Here is an 11,647-nt window from a genome sequence, read left to right on the forward strand (position 1 = left end):
TATTTTTGGGAGTCGCCATGGCCACGCCCTTTGACTTCTGGTGAGCATTTTGATAATTTGTCATCAGGAAGCAGTGTTGCATATACTGGCCAAATTTGACGTCTCTCGGACTTATCCCTGGTGAGTTATTAATCTCAAAAAATTTCAAAGCAATTCAAGATGGCCGACTTCCTGTTGGATTTACAGTATGGTCGTGATTGACTTTGTGTTTCCTGATGTGCTGAATATGCCTACAAAATTTTGTAGCTGTAGATGAAACACTTTGCCAGTTGGCCTAATGACCAAATTTTAAATTTTCCAGGGGGCGCTAGGGAGCCATTTTCCCACACACATGCGCAACTCCCATAAAATATCAAATTTTTCGCCAGTCCTGATGAGCATGCCAAGTTTCACGCGTTTTGGGGTATGAGAAGGCCGCCAAAAGTGCATTTCAAAAGTCCGGAAAAGAAATAATAATAATAATAATAATAATAATAATAATAATAATAATAATAATAATAATAATAATAAAAAATAATTCCTTGCATTCCAATAGGGTCTTCACACCATTCGGTGCTCGGACCCTAATAACAGTTTGCTTCTTCACTGCTCTTTGGGTGTGTCTGCCACTGCAATGACAGTCTTGGCAAGGCACAGCTCCCATAGGGGAATGTTCATGTGGCATCTCTTTAACCCAACCCTCGAGTGAACACAAGTACAGTAAATGGCAAAGAGGACGTCAGCAGACTTTCCCCTCTACTTGTTTGCACTACAGTGCTGCCAAGATAACACAAGATAAAACATGCCATGCTTTGTTTCAAGTAGTCAAATGATGATGTCCTAATCTTCAGGAGCAACGTTTAGTAATTGATCAATGCACTGTAGATAGCATGTAGTTTGCACTCTTTATTCACCCCTTGTAGGCGTCATACCAGCACTGACTTCTTAATTAACATTTGCTGTCATAGTAAGGAGTTACAATGGATGAGCTGGTCTGTACAAGCATTAAAAGATATCACCATCAGACTGTTTGGAATAGTGCCCTAATCTGATCCTGCTAAAGCAGCATTAAATATATAGCACAATATCATTTTATTCATAAAAGGCAAAATAATGGGGGAGATATTATACACAGCTGATGCAGGTGAAGAGGCATGAACCCCTAAATTCAGTCAAGGTGAGTTTCCAAATAGCCACATCTAATGTTTTTTTTCATCGTTTGTTTCCAAGAGAAAAAATGCATTTTAAAGAATTTGCTAACCGGCTAGCATTTACAAAACAAAAACACTGAAACACTGGTTCACCAGAAGGTCAGGAATTTCTGCCTTACCCTGTCTGACTGGAGGTAAATTGCTTTACTCGGAGGATAATAAATGAATATTATTTTACAGTGTTAAACAGTATAGCATACAGGGTTTATTTCAGAGGGGAAAGTGTAAATAAATTTGTAAGTCATTCAACAAGAGTGCGTAGGACAGTAATTACTGAAAGTCCTCATTCCATGCAGAGAGATCTGTAATGGTCGAAATTAAATATAAAATATCGCGAGAAGTGTGACGTGAAGCCTGGTGGTGAACGCGCCGTGGTTTCGACTGGAATCGGGAAACAACCTCCGCCGACCTTCCTTTCATTCCTGTAATCCGTCTGCGTAGGGTGTGCTCCGGAGCTAGTCTCGGCACACATTTTATTATTATGAAACAAACCAAAAGCTAGAGAGCACACGCAGACATATTTTTATAAGAAAAATTAAAAAAAATCGGTGAAGCAGGATTTGATTTGCCAACCCCAAGCAACGCGAAGAAGACGCTGCCTTCGAATACGAACGAAAGACGGAACGAGAAGAACGTTAGCAAGCTAAGCCGTTAGCGTCATTGTTGAAAGCGTGGGCGATTAACGTTAACCAGTTATATTGTTAACCACTCATTTGACCTGTAAGGGATTTATTTGTTCTTCCAGATACAACTGTGAATTGTACTATTTGTTTCGTACAGTACAGGCAGTTTCGGTTTGTTACTGGCCGTGTTAGAGTTCAAATTCCAAATCGTGAAGTCCGCGAGCCATATCGGCGAGGCCACGTTCCGACATTTTGCTAATCAGGCTAACTAGCCCACGTTGTTAGCTGTTGAGGTACTTGTGTCTGCGGTCTTGTGAAACCATCAAGAGACCGACGAAAAGGAACCCCTCCTTACTAAGGGTAATTTTGTTAGACTGTTGTCAACAAAATATCGAGCTGATACAAGTATTTTCCCATTGCTTGAGAACACGCGTCGACCGACATGAATCCTAGCGCGCCTAGCTACCCGATGGCCTCCCTCTATGTGGGAGACCTGCACCCAGACGTTACCGAGGCCATGCTCTACGAGAAATTCAGCCCGGCTGGGCCCATCCTCTCCATCAGAGTCTGCAGAGACATGATTACTCGTCGTTCCCTAGGCTATGCCTATGTCAACTTCCAGCAGCCTGCTGATGGTAGGTTTACCTGAATTTACCAAAGACAGAGTAACATGGGCGATGTGGTTATAGGACTCCATTTTAAACGTGCTATTCGTAGCATGAGTATCTCCGTTTGAATAAGCATTAGTGGCGTGTTAGCCATTATGTCGCTCATTTCAGATTAAGTATTGAGCTGGCACTTATTTCATAAAATTGCTAATATGACACGAGACATTGTTTTACCTGTATTCAAGTGTAAGCCATTGTAGTAGGGTAAATACACACGTGATATATGATAATCTTAGAAAACCTAAAGAGGTCTTTTTATTTGTGGACTGTTTTTAGCTGAGCGGGCCCTGGACACCATGAACTTTGATGTGATCAAAGGCAGGCCTCTCCGCATCATGTGGTCACAGCGTGACCCTTCACTGAGGAAGAGTGGAGTAGGCAACATCTTCATCAAGAACCTGGACAAATCTATCGATAACAAGGCCCTCTATGACACCTTCTCTGCATTTGGAAACATCCTGTCTTGTAAGGTAGGCAGTGCATCACTTCTGTCTTCTGCTTGTGTGTTGTGTGTGACATTTTTACGTAAAGACCACTACTTTGCATGACTAAAGACTGCACCAGATTGAACCGGGGTTGAATGTGATGTGTTCAGAAGCACGGTGTTTGTGAATGTCTATGACATCCTAAAATCTCCCCTTTCCAAGGTGGTTTGTGATGAAAATGGCTCAAAGGGTTACGGCTTTGTGCACTTTGAGACCCACGAGGCTGCTGAGCGGGCCATTGAGAAAATGAACGGCATGTTGCTCAATGACAGAAAAGTGTAAGTGGGGCTACTGTTACACCTGTAATTAATGTTTGAGGAGTTTGATTAACATGCAAATTTTTTACATCTAATCAAAGTTTGTTTTTTGTGTTTAACTGCATCTTGATGTAAAACACATCTACCCATCATGTTTGATGTACTTTTTTTTTCTTGCCTCCTCATCTCAGAGAAATAGGGCATGTTTAAAACACCTGACAGCAAGAACTAGGGAGCGTTCGTAACCTTCAGTGTGTTTGTACAGTACTGATCAGAATTATTACATTCAAGTTTGAAGCAGTCGAGCTCAGTCATCACAAGAAGTCCTGGTCAAGACTAGTAATGTCAGACCGCACTCCATACAGTGTTCCAAAATGCACCGTCGTGTTGCTAATGTCCACATTCCCAGCACAGGTGGACCCTGGTTACCCATTGCGTTTAATTCAGAATGCATTCTCTAAATAGTCATTTAAAGAGTTCATTTTGAAAGGGTTGTTGTTGAAATGTGTGATTTATCCTGTTTTCCATTAACAGATTTGTTGGACGCTTTAAATCGCGTAAAGAGAGAGAGGCGGAGCTTGGAGCTCGTGCCAGAGAGTTTACCAATGTTTACATCAAGAACTTTGGGGAGGACATGGATGATGAGAAGCTAAAAGAATTGTTTGGCAAATATGGTAAGATAGCAGTTACAGTTATGGATGTTACCAATATGATTTGGTCTGTTAAAAAAAGTGTTAATTAGCCATTTTATTTTGTAGGGCCTGCCCTTAGTATCCGGGTTATGACTGATGAGAGTGGCAAATCCAAAGGTTTTGGTTTTGTCAGTTTTGAGAGACATGAAGATGCACAAAAGGTGAGCATGTTGTTTTCTTTGTGGATGATGTCTTCTGAATATTTGGCAAATGAAACACTACTTCTGCAGCTTCCTTTAAATCAGTATGAAAATGTCTTGTGTTTAGCTAGTTTCATTTGACTTCTGATTATTCCATTGTAGGCTGTGGATGACATGAATGGTAAAGAACTGAATGGCAGACAAGTGTATGTGGGCCGTGCACAGAAGAAAGGGGAGCGTCAGAATGAGCTGAAGCGCAAATTTGAGCAAATGAAACAGGACCGCATGACCAGATATCAGGTTTGTTGGCCTTGTACTTAATTAGTGTATTTGTATGTGTCAGTTCATAGCATGGAAGGGATTTTTTTATGGAAAAGGAATGATGTCAGAACAAATACTTTAGAACAGTTGTCTCAGGAATATTATGCTGCGATCCAAACACATTTCAACTAGTTTGAATCTACAAGACTTAAGAGTGGATTCACTTATTCGTTAGTTGTTATCTTATTTGTCTTTATCCTGACAGATTGTAATCTCAGTATCATTTTCAATACTTTAGGGTGTCAATCTGTATGTGAAAAACCTGGATGATGGCCTAGATGACGAGCGTCTGCGCAAAGAATTCTCTCCATTTGGAACCATAACAAGTGCAAAGGTAAAGGTTTAAGTACTTCGTTTGTAGTATTGCATACTATTTTTTGTTAACATATCTTCTTTTTTAAAAAAAGATCTAATTTGATATAATTTTATGGTGCTTGAAAAGGTAGTAAACCACTGTAGTAAATTTTCTTCTCCCATAGGTAATGATGGAGGGTGGACGCAGCAAAGGCTTTGGCTTTGTGTGCTTCTCCTCCCCTGAGGAGGCCACTAAAGCTGTGACGGAGATGAATGGTCGCATTGTGGCTACAAAGCCGCTGTATGTTGCCCTGGCTCAGCGAAAGGAGGAACGTCAGGCTCATCTAACCAACCAGTACATGCAGAGGATGGCAACTGTCCGTGCTGTGCCCAACCCAGTCCTCAACCCATATCAGCCTGCTCCACCCTCAGGCTATTTCATGGCAGCTATACCACAGGCAAGTTTCTCAACTCCAGCTAGTTTACTAAGTATGCATGATCTACAAAATAACATTTTAATATTACTTCATTACCTTGCTACTTAAAATCAGGCTGCTTCAATTAAATGTATGTTGTTTGATACCTCTGCGTGTTTTGACAAATCTTTGTCTTCATCCTTCTCAGGCCCAGAACCGTGCTGCATACTACTCTGCCAACCAGCTGGCCCAGCTCCGCCCCAGCCCGCGTTGGGCCACTCAAGGAGTCCGACCTCAACGTAAGTAGTCACTTGTAACTCATTTGATTCTATGCGTTTGGAAGTTAATAGTTTAATCCATTCTGTGAATTGTTTGCAACCTGATGCTCTGAAGGAATCGTTAACAGTTCTCTTGTACCGTTTAAATAATCTGTTCTTTCTCTTCCTTTAGACTTCCAAAACATGCCCAATGCTATGCGGCCATCAGCACCAAGGCCCCAGACCTTCAACGCCATCCGTGCTACGGCGACCACCAACACACAGGTCCCACGCATGATGGCTTCCCAGCGTATGCGTAAGTATTTTGTTTTTCACATTACACAAATCTGCTCTATTTTGTTTCCATGTCACTGCCTGTTAATCAGTTGACACTGTTTTGATGAAATGCTTTTCCCACCACCTTCCTCACTTCAGCCACTCAGGCACTCAGCCAGCGACCTGCCAGTGCTTCTGCCACTGCCGCTCCAGTGCGTACCATGCCCCAGTACAAATATGCTGCTGGTGTGCGCAATCCTCAGCAGCACATGGCCTCCCAGCCACAGGTCACCATGCAGCAAGTAAGAATATCATTGACTTTCTCTTTGTCAGTATAAGTGACTAGAAAATCATTAATACAGTTACATTCATTAACATGGTTGTTTCAACTTGGTTAAAATGTACTACTCCTGGATAATGAATAAGAAATGTGCATAGGAGTGTAGTGCTTTTGATAACAAAAATGTGAAATTGTTCTACAATATAGCACATATTCTAGCTATCTGAAAACTGTGCTATGCAGGACAAGTGATTGTTTATGGAACCATTATCTGCTCATAAATTAAGGCCCAGTGTAGCAATCAAAGTTTGTTAGACAGAATTGCAAGTAAGAGTTTGAGATTGGAGCAGTAAAATGTTACCCTCTTGCAAAACTCGTTATTCACTTACTCCCTTTGCTGTGTGGAAACAGATTGCCATAATTACTGATTAGTTGTGGTTGTGCAGTGAGTAACTTTTAAGAACAGGCTCAAATTTGCCCCTACTGACTCGTCGTCTTTTCCTGCTTTAGCCGGCGGTCCATGTCCAGGGACAGGAGCCCCTGACTGCCTCCATGCTGGCTGCTGCTCCCCCTCAGGAACAGAAGCAGATGCTGGGTGAGCAAAAGATCTGATCAGATTTTCAAGGACTATAGTAACAAGACTGTTGGGAAGCCAATAAAATTCTTTCTAATTAAGCTGATTGACACTTGGCCAGATTTATTTCATTAGGATCAATATTTGTAATGGTTGTTGACTGTTCCTCCATCTTTCAGGTGAGCGTCTGTTTCCCCTGATCCAGAACATGCACCCCAGTCTGGCGGGCAAGATCACTGGTATGCTTCTGGAGATTGACAACTCAGAGCTGCTTCACATGCTCGAGTCACCCGAGTCACTGCGCTCAAAGGTCAGCTAATTTACGTATCTTTGAATTACCGTAGTTGCTCCTCGAAATTGACATGATGGGCCCTGTGTGAAATGTTCACAAACATGAATTGTATATGGCATAGGCTATTTATCTTTTTTGAATGGTTTAGTGGAAAATGGTCTGTATGCAGTGGTTCAGTGAATCTGTTGTGGTTTTAGGTGGATGAGGCGGTTGCTGTGCTTCAGGCCCATCAGGCTAAGGAGGCTGCTCAGAAGTCCACCACCCCTGCTGGTGTTCCCAGCGTCTAAGGTCTGTGTGAAGAAGGGATTTGTTTATAAGATGTGTAAAAAATGTACAGTAGATCACATTATTCAAAGAACTATACTGTAAGTGTTGATTTTTTCTTTTTTTTCTTACAGATAGAGCATTTTGAAACCTGCTTCACCGATGGAAAAAGAGAAAAAAAACTTAAACATTGAAAAACCTAAAACTCTGAAAACATCGCAAAATGATAAATTATTTCTTAAAAAAAGAAAACAATTGACTCTGCCAGGTCTAGGGATGGTTTGACTAGACCTTGATCATAAACAAAAATTTGTTGAAAAAAAATAGCAAAATAGAGAAAATTGTAAATTTGATTGCATTCCTCTGTTTTATGTCATTTTACTGTCAGTGCTCAGAATATCAGCCATGCTCAGGAACGTGGTAACTGAGCATTATGGAAGGTGATTTGTATCGTAAACTACTGGCTGTAATAAATTGTCATTAAAAAAAATGCCTCTGTTTAATGACTCATCAGCAGTAATGGTAATATGCAAAATATCGACACAGTTATAATTAACGTAACAGAACTTTTTTGACAGATTTATTTCACTGGGCAGTGGTAGTTCGATGAGGTGTTTGCCTGAGTTGGTGCTAGCAGTTCAGGAGTGTTTCCATTTTTTTTAGTATGATGAAAAATACTTCCTTCCACCAGGTGTCACTCATTTAGTGCCAAGTGAGCTGCACACACATTCCATTTGAACCTGTACCTCATATTGCAGCTGTGTGATGTATAGCTGTAGATTTGTTTACTTGAAATTGACAGAGACCTACTTAACAGTATACTCAGTATATTTTATACTATAGTGGACTAGCATCACCATGGTGAAATGAATGCATTGCAGATGTATGTTCATGTATAGAAGTGGGACAGATGAGCGTACATACAGAATTGAATGGCAGCTGCTCACAGCCATCCCATTGTGAATTTTACTGTAGAGTGATGTTTTGCATAGGCAGGCTTGGTAAGGTTTCAGTTTTTCATCACGACTTTCTGCTGTGATAAATATTTAATTTTGTGATACTTGAGGCTTTAAAACTGTTGATTGGGCAGGAATTGGACACTGTTGCTTTGAAAAGAGGACATTTTAGAAAGACCAAGATTAATGGGTGTCTGCATAAAACTCCCCAAATCATGTAGCGCTTCTAATCTGTCAGCATCTTTTACATTTTGACCAGGACAGTTGGTATTTAGTGTAAATGAGCGTTAAACTATTGTGCAAACCCTTCTACATTCACTCTGGGGAAGGCTTATGCTCCCCCAAGGTAGCATGTCTTATCTGTCCTCATTTCCATTAGTGACTGTCATCTGTTTTTTGTATCTGTCTCAAAGCTCTTACAGTTTTTCTTACCTCACCAGCTCTGTTTACTTTCCTGCACTTACAATAGTTAATCGTAATAAATAGTAATAGCAACATAAATACCAGTTCATCCCTTCTTCCCTCATTCAAACATAGATAACCCTTACATGCAAAGCAGAGGGGGTCTTGGAAGCAACAAGTATCTAAAGGGTGAGGCAGCAGGCCTTGGAGGAATATGGTAACAGCTGTTTCTTTCTCTTATTTATGGGAAACAATGTGCTGTCAACCCAGTCTACATCTTGCCTGCGCTTCTGCTTCTTCTTGCCTGCTTCTTCTTTCTTGTGTTTTTCTGAATCTTTCAAATTCAAACCTCATGCAGGATCGTCAGCTGATCTAGGAATACTACAGACATTACAATTTGTTTTCTACTGATACTCATTTGCAAAGGGGACCTTCCGCATTTAATCATTGTCATCAGTGTAAGAAAAGGAAGCTGATTGTGAAAGCACCACTGTATGTAACTTTTCAGTGTCTCCCCCTTAAACTTCAGCAAGATTGTCACTGGCTCAAGATTAGCTTTAAACTGGGCCAGACTGTGAACGTGTTTCAAAACTCAATACAGTACATAGCTGACCCAAAACAACTTTCTGCATGGATTTTATAGGTTTATAAATCTGTTTATGGTTCACAAAGTCAGGATTTCCAGTAAATTCCTTCCATCTTCACTGTTTGATAGGTACATGTAAAGCACCATCAGAACAGAATGTGCCTTCTGTTCTCAGAGGATTCTTTGTGTTGGTTCTCACGCTTCTTATTCATTTTTGGCAGGCGGACGGTGCTGTTGTGAAGACAGATTAGAAAATTCTGAGTTGCATACATGAACACTTTTGTAACTACAGAATGCCCAACATGTGTGTTGATTTTCTGGCCTCCACCTATTGGTGAAAAAACCCTCATTTTACCCTAGATTCCTGCCATCACATGATTTCTGGTTTGTTTCTCACTGTTGTTTGTTTTGGTTGACCTAATTAGGCTTCACCATAAGGAATCCTTGCTTCAAGTAAACCGTGTTTTGTCGGGGTGTCAGGATGTAAGTGGCAGTAACAATCAAAATTGTAAAATTCCACTGCCTCATTCGTCACTTCCTCTGTTGTGCCTTTAAGTAATGATAAACGCACTGAGAGCTATCATGTAATCCTCTCTAGCTTGGATTAGGTTTGACTGGAGCTTCCCTGTCTGCCAGTTCACCAGCAAAATCTTTCCTGTACAGTATGAATAGTGATCCTATGAAAACTCAAGCCATATTCAGAATGAAAAGAGGGTGTTATATATATTCATACGAAGTAAGGGGTAGCATTTCTGAACTTTAATCAGGTCAACTTTAAAGTACATTTATATCACACTGTAGTACATTATATTAGTCATATTTCATAATATTTTGCTTTGTACTTGGCATTTCAAATGTCTTTGAGATATTCTTTGCTGTTTTAAATTGGATACCTAAATGTCATAGATTTTATTTAGCAAGCAACTTAGTTGATCCACAATAAATATTGGGAAGGACATGTTGAATTTTCCCTCGATGAGACATAAACGCAAGTAGTAGTGTTTTAAATTAATTGCTTGATATTAAGCCGAGAATCCGTTGCTGGGTCTATTTTTTTAATACTACTGCTACTACTTTTACTAATATTAATGCTTTTATTTACTTATTGTTGAGCCAATTTCCTTTTCACAATGTGACAAACGAAAGTGTGGTGCTAGTGTAGTGCTTAGGACAAAATCTCGCGATGTCGTTTGAATTTCTGAGCTAGAACGGGAATAGCGAACAACAGAACGAGCTCTGTAGGAGCTGTTGTCGTTCGAAACGGAGCGGATAGGTGGGACCGAAGACGGAGGAAGATAAGTCTCCGTACCAGTGGGGAAGTAATTCACGACACTGCAGCGAGACCAGTGACTGATTAGTTGAAACGTTTTTGAAAAGCTGAGCATTACTTCTTTGTTGCTGTCTCGGGAACAAGTGTCACTAGCAACAGACGGTACGTTCTCATCGTTTCTAGCTAACCTTGCTAGCCAGCTGCTAACGTTCGCTGTGTTTGGTACTTAGCTGGCTGGCATTCTGGTGACCGTCAGCAAGACTAGCTGAACGCTGTGGAAAATTTCCTGTGGCTCACAGGTTTGCTTTGTTAATATTATGCGCCATGCTTTTTTTATCTGGATAACTGTGCCACACAGTGATAACTTGATAGCTAACATAAACTGACATTGAACAGTGAACTATGTAGCTAACCTAGCTATCAATCTAACGGTATTAAGAAGTTTAAGGCAAAGAGCAGTACAGAACGTAATGCCAACTGTTTCCGTTATCATTACTTTTCAAATCACAATAGCTGCCTAACAACCAATGTGTGTTTGATAGATTTCAGTTTTTGGCCAGTTAAGGGCGTTGAGCTGTATGTGTCCAACACAAAGTACTGCGGCAATGTGTTCCTGGATTTCAAGACAAACACTGCAAGCAGCACGAGAAAAAAGTTCTGATTTCTCAGTTTTGTAACGTTATGTCTGTCACAATCATTACACTGCCACATAAACCAGGAATATGTGTGTGACGTTGATTTGAGAAATGTCTAAGTTGGATTTCTAGCTCCTTAATACTTATTCCCAGTTATTACATTAGCTTTGTGTATTATAGAATTTGTCAGACATGCAAATGAGTTTGTTTCAGTTTGGCGATTTTTGTAATACTTGCCAATCCAAACTAAAGATTGCCTCTCACATTGGAGATGGTGTATACAAGCTGCAAATGTGGTTTTGCAGCGTTACCACATTGGGGACTAGACTTGATGCTTGTGATGAGTCTGTCAGTAGTAACTGAAAAAAAATAATTGTTTAGCAGAGAGAGAGGAACTACCATGGTCTTTCATTAAACCTGTTCAGCATCTCACCCAATTTTGTGACTAGGACTTGGATATCTACACCCTTGAAATTGCTTATACAAATGGAACTGCAGTTCTTGTGCCATTAAATGCATGTGAAATAGGTGTTCGAGCGCCTCTGTGTCAGTATGCAGTTGAACAGATCAGAAATGTCTGCCTCTGCTACCTTTGCTAGTTGCCGCCCTAATCCTTGCCAAGTTTTCCATGATATAGCCGTGAAGGAGTTTGTTCATATATTAGACAATATGTGTGAGACCTGTTTTTTTCTTTCTGAGCACATGTATTTTGTAACAGCGTATACAAATTGCATACTCAAATTCCTGTTGACTTGTAAATTGTTGATAG

At 40.5% G+C, this 11,647-nt stretch overlaps 1 protein-coding gene across 1 annotated transcript; it reads left to right on the top strand.

The window, feature by feature from the left end:
* Positions 1-1,596: 1,596 nt before the first annotated feature.
* Positions 1,597-7,361, top strand: pabpc1a (poly(A) binding protein, cytoplasmic 1a). The gene is made up of 15 exons (XM_023271446.3): positions 1,597-2,448; positions 2,758-2,951; positions 3,129-3,244; positions 3,758-3,897; positions 3,982-4,076; positions 4,218-4,355; positions 4,615-4,710; positions 4,856-5,128; positions 5,295-5,385; positions 5,537-5,659; positions 5,779-5,921; positions 6,410-6,494; positions 6,653-6,783; positions 6,963-7,053; positions 7,164-7,361. The coding sequence occupies exons 1-14, from the start codon at positions 2,256-2,258 to the stop codon at positions 7,050-7,052; spliced, it is 1,908 nt and encodes a 635-aa protein (XP_023127214.1). The 5' UTR covers positions 1,597-2,255; the 3' UTR covers position 7,053; positions 7,164-7,361.
* The last annotated feature ends 4,286 nt before the right edge of the window (positions 7,362-11,647 follow it).

This window comes from Amphiprion ocellaris, chromosome 9 (assembly GCF_022539595.1).
Source record: "Amphiprion ocellaris isolate individual 3 ecotype Okinawa chromosome 9, ASM2253959v1, whole genome shotgun sequence".
Lineage (NCBI taxonomy): Eukaryota > Metazoa > Chordata > Actinopteri > Pomacentridae > Amphiprion > Amphiprion ocellaris.